General features: G+C 37.5%; 1 protein-coding gene across 1 annotated transcript; it reads left to right on the top strand.

Moving 5' to 3' along the window:
- Window positions 1-432: 432 nt before the first annotated feature.
- LOC128317622 (fibropellin-3-like) lies at window positions 433-9568 on the top strand. Its single transcript, XM_053230725.1, has 4 exons — window positions 433-625; window positions 3468-3564; window positions 4360-4467; window positions 9400-9568. Exons 1-4 carry the CDS (start codon window positions 433-435, stop codon window positions 9566-9568), a joined length of 567 nt encoding a protein of 188 aa, XP_053086700.1.
- Window positions 9569-15792: the final 6224 nt, after the last annotated feature.

Genomic DNA, 15792 nt, shown 5'->3' with positions numbered 1-15792 from the left:
CAGGTTCATACTTCATCCCCTCCCCATACCAACTTGCCTGTGGTCACATCTCTCCCTGGATTTTATCACTGGCCTACCGGTGTGCCAGGGGATGGGGGTGATACTGGTAGTAATGGACTAGTTCTCAAAGACCTGCAAGTTTATTCCACTGCCTAAACTTCCCTCAGCCGAGGAGACCACTGAACTCCCCCTACAGCACATGGTATGCACACACGGCTTTCCAGTCAACGTGGTGTCCGATCGTGGCCCTCAGTTTGCCGGTCAATTTTGGAAAGCCTTCTGCCCCCTTGTGGGTGCCACAGTGAACCTATCCTCGGTTCCACCCAGAGTCGAATGGCCAGACAGAAATCAATCAGGACCCTGAGCGGTCTCTAAGATGGCTGGCCTTCTCTAATCAGTCTACATGGGCTAAACACCTAATGTGGGTGGAGTATGCCCATAACACCCTCTAACACCCTGCCACTCGAGTGCCAGTTTGGCTACCCTCCACCCACGTTTGCTGAGCAGGAGGAGGAGATGGGAGTTCTGGCAGCAGAACAAATGGTGCGCCGGTGTCACAGGGTCTGGCGGTGGGCCAGAACAGCCCTTCAAGCAGCCACCCAGAGAAGCACCTGCTCGGCAAACCGTAAGAGGCGCATAGCTCCCACAGAGTGTGGCTGTCTCCCAAAGATTTACCGTTGTGGGAGGAATCTTAAAAAACAGTGCCCCGATATATTGGCCCATTTAAGATCCTGAAAAGGATAAATCCTGTGGCATACAGGTTAGATCTCCCCCAAATAGCCTAGAGGTTAGGATATCGGAGCGAGGCACATGACCTCCTCGGTTTGTGCCCTGGTGCTGTAGGCATCAGTCGAGCTCGCGTCTAAGCCACACGCGCTCCGCTTTTCGCCCCAGAGCCATATTTAGGCTCTTTTATTTATAATCCTTTATCCATTTGGATTGTGGGCCTAGCTGGGTACTTTTTCCACCTTTGTACCAAGCCCTCCCCTTAACAAAACTGCTAAAAGGCACGATGTGTCTTTCATAATACATTTATTATTGTAATTGTAATTGTTGGCAAATAGCTGTGGTATAAGAGGAATTAAACATTTTGAGATGTGCTTCTACCGGAAAACAAACAATACAGGGGTCACACCACCCCAGCGTTGATTACTTTCCATCCAACAGCATATCCTTAAGTGTTTTGTTCGTTACTTAATGAATGGTGTATTTATATCGGTAGGCATGGGCTTGTAACAATTTTTTTCCACACACAAACACATAAAAAAAAAATAACTGTACACTATGGGAGATAACCCAGCAGTTGGGAATTTTATGCTAATCTGAGGGCCCACATTGCTCACATTCATCACTTTACTAAAAATGGCCCACCTTTTTCCTCTTTGGTACCTCATTATTTATGCCGGTATAGCATAATGTTAACAGTATAACTTTGTCAGATTTATCACACGTCCATTGTTTATCATGATACCCTTTATTAGACGTCATTCTGGGGATTTAGCAGCGTGCTCACTGGAAATTTCTTCTTAATGGAGTAAGTCCTGTCCGCTGTCTTTACGGAATGAATAAACAAACAATAAAATTAACAGAAGACTTGTGCTATTATAATATATAAAAATTATAATAATAAAGTTTTTTTCATCTAATCATCATCATTGCCTATAAGCTTAGAAAGCTTCCCCTCTTACAATAGCATTTAATTGTTGTAGTTTTCATGTGGTTATGTTTGGGCTGAATGATAAAGGGATGGCTGTATTTATCTAAGTTGTTTGAACTTTCAAAATGGCTGGTTTCAGCTAGCTTCCACCAAAATCCCTATTTTTTCAAGCTGTTCATTTGATCTCTATTTTGGCTAATTTGCCAAGGATGTCCGTTTATGCTAACCAACATGCTATGTGATTTCTTTAGATATTATATTTATTTATTGTTGCTTTTAGGTACTATTTATGGTTTTATATTTATGCTGTTTGTTGATTCTCATTTTTATTAATGACATTATTGTTATTATATTATTATTAGTAGTAGTAGGAGTAGTAGTAGTACTATAGTAGTTGCAGTGGGAATGTCGACTATCGGGGTGGTGGAAAAAACGGTGAGGCAGACTGTAAAAAACTTCAAGCAGATAGTAAAGAAGGCAGCTAAAAGTACTTTGTTAGTCTGGAAATATGTGAAAATAGATGAAGCCAATTCTATAGTCAACTGTACATTGTGTGAGACTATGCTGGGGCAGGTCATTTTTTTTTTCTTTTGCCTTACTCAAATGCTATGTGATATAAACTTTGATATCATTTTGTATGAAGTGTCCAGGTATGCTCAGCATTGTTCTAAAATCTCAGTACTGCCTGCTCCTGAAGGAATTCCTCCCACAGTTAATTTATTGTCTTCTAAAGCTAAATCAAATCTGTGCATTGTGAATTCTGTTGTGATCAGTGCTGTCCACAATAGATCACATTCAGTGCTCCTGGTTGGATATCACTATCCAATCCCACTCAGCTAGTTTAGCACATGCCAGCTGACACATGCAGATCCAGACACTTTTTTGATGTTACTGAGGCATAGGTCATTATTAGCCTAGCAGGGAGAAAAAAATCCCAGCTGCTGCTGGAGACATGGCATCTTCCATCCAAGCAGGACCACTCATTGAGCTATAAGGAGGCTCTATTGGTGGACACGAGCTTCCACTTTGCATGCCCTCAGTTCCAGAATCAATTATTTTAGCTGAGCTGCCAGAGTGTCCACATGAGTGCATTTTAAGAACTGATACATCCTTATGCAATATAATATTATACACTTTATTATGATTATTTTATTTTGTAATAAAATTTATTGCACTGATTTATTTTGGTCATTAACAATGCGAGTTGATGCAGTCTTTGCTATTTTTTATTAGCATTTAACTTCACTAATAAAATAGCCTAAAAACGTGCTGTTCTAAATCAGTTTGATGAATCAGCTGATGAAAAGATAACTAGTCAAATACTTTTCTGAATTACTGATTGACTACTACAAAAATTACTAGTTGTGCACGCCTTAGAAGTAGCAGCAGTAGCAGTTGTTGTTGTATTAGCATTATTTTTAAAATGTCATGAAGGTCGTAGCAATGGACAGCATTTAGTAGCTCCAGGACCAGGTGGGTTTGCTCTTGATAAGCTGTTGTAGGGTTCTTTCTTTCAGGTTCTCCGAAGCTTCATCATGTGCCGTTCATCTGTCTTATTTCCTTCCTTAACTGCAAAAGCACCAGAGAGCAACCTGAGTCAAACCATTTCCTCTCTGCAGTTTCCCAAGGTCCTCAGCCCCGGCCCCAAAGCTGAAGTGTTATTACACACATTCAGACCCTCCTGGGAGACCACAGATGCTTCAGTGGGGCAGTTTCCATTAGGAGAACATTCTCCAAGGGCTTTTGTTAGCATTGATCCTATCAAAGTAGCCAGGCTCGATGATCCATGACCATCTCATTTATCTTTCAGGGATTGAGGGATCTCGCTGCGATATTGACACCAACGAGTGTGGCTCTAGCCCATGCCAAAACCACGGCCATTGTGTGGACATGGTCAACAATTACTAGTAAGGAAAGGATGCAATCACTTTCTTGTCTATATAGAAGATTCAATTCAGAATGGAGGGGAAATTGAATTTCTTTTTTTTTTTACTTTTGGCTTATGTCCTTCATCAATCATTTATCCATCTTATTTAAATCTAGTGGTTAAAATGACATATACAAATGGCTTCCGATTAGGCAGAGTGCGACATGGCAAAGACTTGAACTGTTAAGATATAAAAGGCACTGGCATGTCACACGGCAGTAAAAGGAACCGTGAGAGTATGGCCTCTGCTGAAAGCCATTGATTTGTAGCCATTACAGGGTGAAAATAATGACCATGTGGAGCAACTCCTCCTCTCCCTACATCATTGGCCACAGGAATGGCATCACAAAAGAGAATTCAGCTTCTGTGATATTGACCCATTGGCTTTGCACTTCTGTGCACTGCATAGAATTTACAAGAAGGTGCTGGATGTACTGCAGTGATGCCAGAATACACTGCAAAAACATCCTAGCCCATACTTGCATTGTATGCATCTTGACTCATCTGTCCATTAACCAGTTAATATTTCAATCAGTCCTAATATCTATTTAAACTAGATCTTATAAAGAATGTGAAAAAATACCACACAGAATGGGTAATATCTAAATAGCCATTCTTAAAGCCAAACTAATTGTATTTGCTATTAAAGCAAACCCATCTTATAATTTTATAATCTCAGTTTACCAGTGTGTAAGTTTGCTAGCAAACTGATGTGTGTTGCAGAAAAGGAGAGCATCAATCAGTCAGTCAATAATCCTATTATCTTCTTTTGAAGCTGTAACTGTAAACCTGGATTCTCGGGTCATCGCTGTGAGGAAGACATCAACGAATGTGCATCCAACCCGTGCCAAAACCATGGCATCTGCCAAGACCTAGTGAACAGGTAAACACAAATATCATTCCTCTTCTTTAAAGGAAAAGTTTATATTAATATTTATCATCAATATGTGATCTTCAATTGTTCAAAAGATTTATTTTAATGATTAAAATCTGAATGGACATTTTGGGTTTAAACTTTTTTCAACATCAAATTTTTTTCTGACTAGCTGATGGTTTCCTACATTATCCACAATGCTGTTAGACTCTCTGCTGAATCACATTTGTGATTGTTATCCGTTATGCTTGAAATTGTTGAAAAAAATTTATCCTGTTGTAACTGCTCTAGAAATGTCCACCTGTGACATTAAGACCACCGCTAACTTCTCACAGAAGCAGCAAAAATACAGACCAAACCAACAAATTAGTGCCAGAATCACTACGCACTTCACAAATGTAGTGTGTGGCATTCATCCCCCTTTAACTTTGCCACAGTGGCAGTGCTATATCCTGGAACTGAAATGATATAAATGTGATTATGTTCTGAATCTACACAACCTATCCCATCATTTTGAAGTGGGGTGAGAAAATTGATATAGCTTGTAAAATCATTTACAATAAAAAAAAAAATTAAAGTTGTGATTGCGTAAGTATTGTACAAGCAATTGGCATCAGTAGTTTAACTGAATGGAGTCAATTAAAGTGTCAGTATAAAGACACCTGTTCCTGAAAGGCCCCAAAGTTTGCTAGAAAATATATCTAAACAAATAGAATCATGAACACCAAGGAGCTTTCGAAACAAGTTTATTAAAACACGGAAGGAATATGGCACAACTGCACTCTGGCTAGAGGAGGGCATTAGTCAGAGAAGCAACCAAGAGGCCAAGGGTAAATCTGGAGGGGTGGCAGAGATCCATGTCTCAGATGGGAGAAGCCATTCACAGGACGACAGTAGCTGGGAATACTCCAGAAAGCTGGACTTTATGGAACAATGGTGAGAAGAAGAAAAAAGCTGCATTAGTTTGACTGCATTTATGCCCTGCCCCAAAGGGTCTGCAAGGCCTCTATGCACCCTCACAGTACCCTTTGGCGAATCATGCATCAAAGCAGGCTCAGTAGTGGTCTCTTACCACTTATTAAAGTAGAGTGACTTTCGTTAATTTAGCTTGTCATTAAGTAGCATTAAGTTATGCTAACAACCCAGTTGATTAAACCAAGTTTGAACAGTGACCTAATTTATGTAATTACCTAATTAATGTCTATAGCTTGTATACACAATCTTATATGGAGCAATCTTATATGGATGCAATCTGCTGATTTCGCCAAAGTACATTTGACAGTATGATCTTGTAAATTTCGCCACAGTTATCTTTTGACAGTGCGAACTTGTACAATTTCTGTTTAGGGTAATTGATTAACGAAATGGAAAATGAAGTTTTAATGGTGCATTGCACTTTAACCAATTATTTCTAATTATTTTTCTTCTGGAGCTCATACAAACAATTCACAGTGTTTGAGTGAGTAAAGACACTGTGTATCACTGCAAAGTGGAACATTGCGCTGAACAAAACAGGTAACATCTGGGAATGTGTTGGAGTCTTGAGGACAGCTCTCTTTTACACCCTCAATCTGATCTTTGTTAATAAATCCAGATACTGTAGATAAGCTGGCTAATTACTGTACCCACTGTCAAATGAGGTGACAGTGGGTACAGTGCACACATTGAGAGAGACTTTTTTTTCATATTAGAACAAAAAGTGCCTTGGCCAGCATTTCCTCTGTAGAAAAAATGGCTGGTGTAAAGGTGTCCTTATGATATGTTCACCCATGTGTCCACACACACACACACTCTAAAGACATGAGAGAACAAGACTTACCATGATGATATCATGGCTATAAATTGTTTTTTTTTTTTGCTTCTGGAGTTTCTCCCTATAAGGCTTAATAGGCACCCCAGGGCCTATCATATCTCCATTGGGCAGACAGACTGACAAGTCCCAGGGCCAATTTAAGTCTTAAATAGTTTGTCTTTGCTTTATCTCATGCTGAGAAGACACTCCGATATGATGGGTGCTCCTGGTTTTCTTCTGCAACCCTCTGTTTCCCAAATGGCATGGTCCAAGGGAGTTTATATATCGCGGGTGGAGTTCATGTCTGCTCTCCCTCTCTCACTTTACAGATGTCTTTGGTACACAGTGAGAAATTACATAGAGCAGTCGCTTTAAAGAAAAAGCCGGTTCTAACATTTTGGGGGCCCTAAGCCAGATTTGAATTTGGACTCTTCCCAACAGAATGACTCATTTTGCCTCGGCACCCTGCTCAGTTGAGATTGAGATGGTGTCAGAATAAACAACTGCATTTGTCTGTTATGTCCACAGGAAATAAAATAAATATGTGTGGCAACATGAGAAAACCCTTCACGTGGTCAAATTTTGACATATAAACTACAGGATTTCTATACTGAAATATGTACCTTAACCAAATGAAATGAAAATTTCATTCCAATTCCACTGAAAGACACCCCACCTACTTATACATTTATAACCTAATCTACTTATGGAAAAAACAACATAAGCACACATTTTTGTACAAAAAATATATATAGTGGAGTTCAAAAATCTGAGACCACATTGAAAATATGGGATTCTTTTTTTCATTTAAAATTTTAGAATTTTTAAATATTTAAAACAAAGAACGTAAATGTTCAATATGCTGAATATTAAATATTCAAGATTCTGAACTATTTCTAGGTCCCTATTTAAATGTAAGCAAATTTGTGATATTGACCATGTTAACTGCTTTGTACAGAAGGTAAGATGTTTAATGTTCTATTGAAGCAAGTGTTCAGACGACACTCCGATGGATTTGATCTAAAATGGATCATAAGGTTTTGTACAAACTTGTGGAGTCTGTGCCAGCTCAAGTGCACACTGTCATTAAAGCAATACCAAAGAGGGCATACCAAATACTAAGAAACTGAAATTCATATAAATATTCTGTAAATAATGTAAATAAAATAGATTCTACTTTTCACTCAATTTGTTGTCAATAATATAATTTGTAATGAAAACTGTTGTATTAGATTAGAAAAGAACCCAAAATAGAAGCATTTTCACTAGTGGTCTCAGACTTTTAACTGTATATATAAGTTAACAACAGGCAATGAATTTTTACTTTGATTTTCATCCTTGTCAGTGTCATCACATCACAGGTAAAAGTCACTCGCAGTATTCAAACATAAACCTCATCGTTTTGTCTTCACTCAACTGATCTCTTTACGCTAACATCAGTGGGGAAATAATCACTGATTCATTCAGTCAGTTCTGTACTGTTGACTATATTTCTTGTTATTAATGTCTTATTAGGCCATTTTAAGAGTTTAACACTTTGTCCACTGCCTTGTGTACACAGTTTGTAAGCACTGTTCTCTGTTTTGGTGATGACACGAGGGCACAGGAGAAGCACCAACATTTTGACAGCCCGTATCTGATTACAACCTGAATTGACTAGGCTCATGTCCATTTCACTATCCAACTATTTAATCAAATAATGAAAAAAATCACATGTGGCTGACAAGGTTTTAGACGTTTTTGGGCAGTTTGACTATGTTTACAGCTTTGAGTGTTAAACTGGTTCCTTACACAACATGATCTTTGTAGGCAGAAAGCCAAAGCAAGGTAAAAAAGTCCCTAAATAAAAATTAATATTCCCATGTAATTTTGGTGAAATATATTTGGGTTTTTAAGGTAGAGATATTAAAGTATGTTATCGGAAGAAAAGCTCAATTTTGGTCAAAACCAGATTTTTCGTTTGTTCAGCTGCAACATCCAACAGGTTTTGCATGATGTTTGGTAAGCATCTCAGAATGTACATGTTGAACTTTAAGGTGTATTGGGCTACAACTGCAGAAAACCACATCAAACTCCACTGCTGTTGGCCAAGAGCAGGAAGGTAAAGGCTACAGCCGGCACATGTTCACCAATACTAGACATTCTGATCTGATCATTCTTGATTTCTGCTGCAACATGCAGATGGTCTGGTCAGAATTTGGCATCAGCAGCATCAATCCATGGACTCAACTTGCCTTGTGTCAACAGTTCAGGCTGTTGGGGGTGGTGTCATGGTGTGGGGAATGTTTTCTTGGCACACAGTGGGCACTTTAATACCAGTCAAGGATTGTTTGAATGCCACAGCCTATCCGAGTATTGTTGCTGACCATGTGCATCCCTTTATGGCCACATCTACCATCTTATAATACCTCCAGCTGTTGCCCAAGAACAGGAATGTGAGACTACAATGGGCATAGCCTCACCCAAACTAGACAGTTAAAGATTGGAAAAATGTCCCCTGGTCTTTTTGCAATCTTCATCTAGCTTTTGTAATTTAAACTGGATGTCATTATAGATACTGATATATACTGATATTTCATCTTTACTGACAGCATATGGTCATAGGTAAACATTTGTTAGGTAGCCCTCTAAGCCTCTTATGTTGCTTAGTAGATAGAACCGTCTCTATGTGAAGAGCTTTGCTTTGTTCTGTGTTTGTTTGTCGAGTATGCTTGTTAAGTTGGCTGTTTGTTCAGCACATCTTTACTTTCCTGAACTGTGAAATCTCTGGACATTACAGCAGCTTGAGGGCTCAGAATGCAATGCTAAGCAAGGGCAAGCAACAGCCAGCTTCTGTTGCTTTGTTATTATTACAGATTTACTTGCTTTATGCAGCATTAAATACAGTAAAAGGCACAAGGAGCTGAATACAAAAAAAATGCAGTAGAACATTGATCGTCTGCGTGCTTTGGTATAAAGCTTTAGTATTGATCAGAGATAATTCAAAAGTATACTCAAGTTATACTTTTAAGATATACACAAGTATACTTAACATTGCAGGGTTTTTGATTTGTTTGAACCATGCGCTGGTGTTGGTAATGTTTTGAAGACTTATTTGTTTAGCTTCAAGCACAAATGCACATTGTTTTTTCTCTTAAAAAATGATCCAGCTTCCGATGCTTCTGCCTGCCTGGATACAGTGGGCCCATGTGTAATCTGGATGTGAAGCAGTGTGAAGCCTCATCTTGCCTCCATGATGGTGTGTGTATCAACAAGCCCAGGGGCTTTGTGTGTGTGTGCCAGCCTGGATACTCTGGTATGTTTCTTTTTAACCCCTAATTGACAACAAATCAATATTAAACACTGATGCGTAATGTGTGTAGAGTTCACTTTCTTTTTAAAGATGGCCTAATGGAAAGAAATCACACAGCACGTTTAACCACCTTAATTAGGCTCCTCGCTTAGAGCTATATTTCCTGAACAAGCGAACACACTTACACAGTCTCTGTGAGTAAACTTAACACAGCCTCTTGTCATTTACTTAAACCAATTTTCTAACAGTTGCACTTTGATTCACTGGGCTTTTATCACCTTTCCTCAACACATGCTTTTAATATTTCGTATATATTTGTTTATCCTAACCAGAGAATGATGCCTGTGCTTTTTATAGTTAAGATCACATAGTCATGATCCCTGTCAGCCTGAGCACGAAGATTAATTTCATTTGTCTTCCACATTGTATTATCAATTTATCCTTTTCCAGGTGGAGGAGCAAGGAGAAACAAGCAAAAAAAATGAAATCTCAGAGGTATAGGCACTCCTGAGAGAGTTCAGCCTGGCACACAAGCTCCAATTCCCCAAGAAGCAGCTTTTATTATTAGGCGCCTTCTCAGCCTCGTACAAGTCATTACTTTTTCTCTTTTCTCGGCTCATCTGAGGAAAGAGATGTGTCCCTGGAGAGCCAGGCCAGAGGATATATTTTGGATTGGTTCATCTGACTCAAATTCACAGGAAATATTTGCCCTAATAAGACATGCAATGCTGTTGCAACTTTTTCAGAAGGAAAAAAAGAACAAAGACAGTACATGTGACAAAACTTGCTATGCGTCATAGGCTGGTGTCAGTTGAGTTCTGCTCCTCCACCCAGCACTTTTGAATTTTCAAGTCTCATTGGTCAGAAGGTTTTTATTAATTTACTTTCACAGTAGCTCTGACAGTAGTGTTGGCTGTAAGGCAAATAGCAGGCTTATATTAATGCCCTCGTTCTAATGTTATCACTTCTATAGTAACAGCTCATTCATAGGGCATTGTATGGCAGACAATCTACATAATTTAAGCCTGACAATAAACAGATTTAAAAAACATATAACCATTGATATGGTGAAGCTTTCTGTAAGGAGAAAGTGTACTTAACATATATGGAAGGAGTCTCCAGTGTCAGTCTTAGTAACAGTCTGGGGTAAAGCTATTTTTTTGTGTTGTCTTCATTGCAGAGAATGTGCTCTTTGTGGATTATCAGTACCCTGACAGTTTTTCTTTTTATTAACTTCAAGAGAGCAGAAAAAAAAATGGTAAAGGAATAGCTGGTTATAGCTGTTCTAATAAATGATAACAGGAAATAACTTGTTTCGCAGAAGTTCCACGAAAATTAAAATAATTATAAACGTATAAAGCATAATGTGTCATTCTTTAAAGGCAATCTCTTTAGTATAAGTGGAATAAAACAAAAAAAGATGTGATGTTATTGGAAAATAATCGCCTACAGGGAGGTAAGTGTTGCATCACACAACCACATTGATTATTACTTTTGTAGTACAGCACACCCTGTTGTTTGATTTATTTATTTTTTGTAACTCATTCAAGAAAAATGCATTATTTACAGTGAGATTGAAGTGGAAGCTTCATACTTACTCTTGGGTGTTGAGTAAATAACACTGGAACATTTGGGTTATTTGTTTAATTGCAATACACAATATTTTAGGTGTTGTTGTCTCTGTTGTGAGTGAAGTAGCACATATCTTCACATATCACAACACGCCTGTTTTCAGTAGATCATTTCTGTTCAGTGAGAGCAATAGAACAATGCTTGTCATTTTCCTCTCACCATAATTTTAAGTAACCTTTAAGGCCAGAATCAATCTGCACGTCCTGTTCACAGGAGAATGGGAATGTATAGTTTCTCTGACACTTTGAAAAAGGTTTCATCCTGCACCTATAGGATTTTTTTGGTTGGTCTCTCTGGGGATTCCCCTTTTTTTCCAGACAGTGTTCTTTCTTGGTTCTATGCTGCAAGAACCCTTATGAAAGCTAAGATTTACATTATATAGAACTACTTGATATATGACCCCTGACTTGCTGTGACCTTAATATTTTAAGGTGTTCTCAGCCATTTTATCTTAAACTATATAGATCATTTAATACTGTAGTATATCATTATATAGATCATAATACTGTATTAATCTATTATATAGAGCATTATAGTACTATATTATACCATTATATAGAGCATTATAATACTGTATTATACCATTATAGAGCATTATAATGCTGCATAATAATGCTGTGGTCACTTTGTCTCTCACTTTATGTAAGCTAGATTGATACCCAAAGTGGCATAAGTTATCAATTTTGTCATTAAATTATTGTGGCAAATAAACCCTTAAGAGCACTTAGTTTATTGCTTTGGGTCTAGGAGTTCTAGTTAGAACTTTACAAGAGGGTTTCCCTTTTTTATTTTTTTATTTTATTTATTTTTTTTTTTTTGAAAACTAGAACTCTTAACCATCCAGGTACCCTTGCACACTTATTCTCAAAAGCTCTGTATATTCTTACTAAAAATATATATTTAAAAAAATGTAAATCATGTCAGTTTATAAATGCTTTCTTTCAGCATGTTTCAGAGATTGTTTTGCTGCAATTAATGGACCATTTTATGTAAATATCACTGTTCAGACTTTATATTGGTGAACCACTTGGTTTCAGGGTTTCATTTAAAATATGTTGGAGTAATTATTACTTGATCAATAATGCAGCTTGTCCTCACTGGGTGTGTAGGCAGTTAACTGTGCAAAATAAATTAATTATGAATTAACTACCATGCCAATACATGGGGCATTAACATCTCATGTGTACAAGAAATTCTATATGTTATATTGGTAACTCATTCCTATTTATTGTTACCTCTGACACCATGCAAACACATGCCCAGAAATGCTAAGGCACAGTGGGGAATAGGTTGAAAATTTATTTAGCTCACTGGAGTAATTGCAAACAAATATTTAATTTATTTGTTTATTCAAACACACTGATTATGAGCTTGAGTTTGTTGTTTGGCTTAGTTTACCACTAAATAGTAGAGGGCATGCCAAAACAAAAAAAAAAGGAAAATTGGACCAAAAAGTAAGCCCTGAATAAAAGAGCAAATTGTTGGTTTAATTAATGAACTAATGCATGAATGCATTATTGAATGATTTATTAATTACATTAACTGATTGCACAAAGGCATGCGTTGTGAGCTGAATGTGGAGGAATGCACCTCAAGTCCATGCCACAATGGTGGGAGATGTGTCGACGGTCTTGGTGGCTACCACTGCCTCTGTTCCAGTGGCTTCACTGGCTCTGACTGTGCAAACAACATTGACGAATGTGCCTCAGACCCTTGTGTTCATGGCAGGTATGTGAGCCCTAATGACATACAGTCAGGTCCAGAAGTATTTGGATAATGACAGAGTTTTTTGTGATTTTGCCTTTATATATTACCACAATGGATTTGAAATAAAATAATCAAGATGTGATTGAGTGTTATGGCATGGGCATGTATGGCTGCCAATGGAACGGGCTCACTGGTGTTTATTGATGATGTGACTGCTGACAGAAGTAGCAAGATGAATTCTGAGGTGTATAGGGCTATACTCTCTGCTCACATTCAGCCAAATGCTACAAAACTGATAGGATGCTGCTTCACAGTGCAGGTGGATAATGACCCTAAACATACTGCGAAAGCAACTCAAGACTTTTTGAAGGCAAAGAAATGGAATATTCTTCAATGGCCAAGTCAGTCGCCTGATCTCAACCCAATAGAGCATGCTTTTCAGTTACTGAAGACAAGACTGAAGGCAGAAAGACCCACAAACAAGCAGCAACTGAAGGTGGCTGCAGTGAAGGCCTGGCAGAGCATCTCCAGGGAGGAAACTCAGAATTTGAGTTTTGAGAACATGGGCTCCAGATTTCAGGCAGTCATTGACTGCAAAGGATTTTCATCCAAGTATTAAAATTATGGTTACATTTACAATTATGTCACTTTGTCCAAATACCTTTGAGCCACTGAAAATGGAAGTACTTTGCTTAAAATGGCTGTAATTCCTAAATGGTAAATGCCATATTTTTGTGAAACTTCTTAAAATAAAGCTGAAAGTCTACACTTTGATCACATCTTGATTGTTTTATTTCAAATCCATTGTGGTGGTGTATAAAGGCAAAATCACAAAAACTCTGTCATTGTCCACTTCCGGACCTAACTGTATATTCAGGTCAGAACTCAGCAGTGAACTGCTTTGTCACTGGCCACCACAGGATCACCATAGGTGATGGCACCTTAAAGTTTTTTAGTAAGTTATTCTCAGCTCATTCTCAAAATGAAAAAGACGTCATTCTACTTGAACTTTCCAACCATAACATAAACCTGGACAGTGTTGATTACTTCTGTGCGTCACATTTAATTTATTTGGTTTGTGCATAATGTCTAAAGGCCATGTATTCAGATGTTTTATATTATTTTTTTTTCAATCATTATTTAATTTTAAAAAATATATTCAATAAAAAATTAATAAAATTCCTTTGAAAATTGCATTCCAATTTTAATTAGTTAAAACATTTGCTATTCAAATGCATGCAAATATCAATTAGCCTATAATGTTTTACACTGTACCACAGAATGTGATAAATAACCTTAACAAAGAAAATCCAGGTACAGTAACATCATTTTATTATAATTTTTTTACATTTTAGATTGCTTTTTATTTGTTTTCTCACTGAGATGTTTTTTGTTGATATCCGGCCATGTTTTTATTTCTTAAACAATATTCCAAATAGCTCTCTATTCATAAGATTAATGTAGACCCTACATAGCACACCCTATATGTCTAATAGAACTACAGGTACAGTTAAAATTCCTCAATAAAAACCCAATCATTTAGGTCACATATATTTTAATGGGATATTGTTTAAAAAAAATAAATACTAATCACTGGATTTGTTGACTTTGAACATAAATATTATGAACATTTTTATAGTGTTTGAGCAATGGCCCATGGATTATTTTAAATAAGAATACTGCATTTGCACTTCTGAATTAACAGGTGTAGACAGCAGAAGATTTAAAGGTTGTTTAGTGCTGTTATCACATTTCTGTTGTTTTTGTACATGTCTGGTATGAAGACACACATTCTCCAAAATCACGAGAACAAATGAAATCTGATTCGACTGGTCAGACTGAGTCCAGAAATCCAATTCAGATCAGATTAAAAGTGCATATAGAAGTTGCGTAAAACTGTCTTCAACTCACCTCTGAATATGGCCCATATACTGTAATGTTACACTGTGACTGTCTTGTATATTGCTGTATATACAGTGTAAGCATAGGATTGTAAATAATGCATATTATTTTGATTTGTTTGGTTTGTGAATAGCTCACACTTTATCAAATTCTGCATGTATAAAACATCACCCACATCTGCTAGCAGGTAAAACTTGCTGTGAAAGTATGTTGGCACTGGGTGGGTGGCCTCATCTGTGTGCACAATAGCACCTAATAAATCATTGCTCATAAAGATGGAGTTTGCAGTTGTCAGAGAGCATTAACTAAGCCTCTTTTCATACCAGCTGTTCAGACGGCATCGACGCATATGACTGTCAATGTGAGAGTGGATGGAGTGGCCCCAGATGCGAGACTGATATTGACGTAAGCATATAAACCTGTAGTGTGTAGGATACTGGCTATGAGATTTTCAGTACACATGTTAATAGTTTCCTATTGCTGTTCTTCTATATTTTTTATTTTATTAATATATTTTTTCAGTGCTTATTCTGCTGGCGAGAAAACATCAAATGTGTTATGGATATATAGTACAGTCCCCTCCTAATGTATTGGAGGGATCAATTCTTTTGTTTTTGCTATACACTGAAGACAAATGGATTTGAGATTAAAAAAAAGATGAATATGCAGTGATAGCTCAGAATTTCAGCTTTTACTTCCTATTTGCAGCTAGATGTTTTAAACAACTTAAAACATGGCACCTTTTGTTTGAACCCACCCATTTTTCAAGGGATCAGAAATATTGGAATATGTGTCTATCTGGAACTATCTGTTCCTATACTTTTGGTCACCTAAAAACTGAGTAATCTGCCACCAATGCCATGTTCTAAGTTGTTTAACACTTAGATGTAAATATCAGGAAATGAAAGCTGAAATTCTGATCTGTTGTCTCGTATTCATCTTTTGATCTCAAACCCAAATTTCTTCATTGTATAGCAGAAACAGAAGAATTGATCTTGCCTTTCCGGTA

Source organism: Pangasianodon hypophthalmus, chromosome 28 (assembly GCF_027358585.1).
Source record: "Pangasianodon hypophthalmus isolate fPanHyp1 chromosome 28, fPanHyp1.pri, whole genome shotgun sequence".
NCBI classification, from domain to species: Eukaryota; Metazoa; Chordata; class Actinopteri; order Siluriformes; family Pangasiidae; genus Pangasianodon; species Pangasianodon hypophthalmus.
Note: the sequence above shows the minus strand (reverse complement) of the source record. Positions and strands in the feature narration are given on the sequence as shown.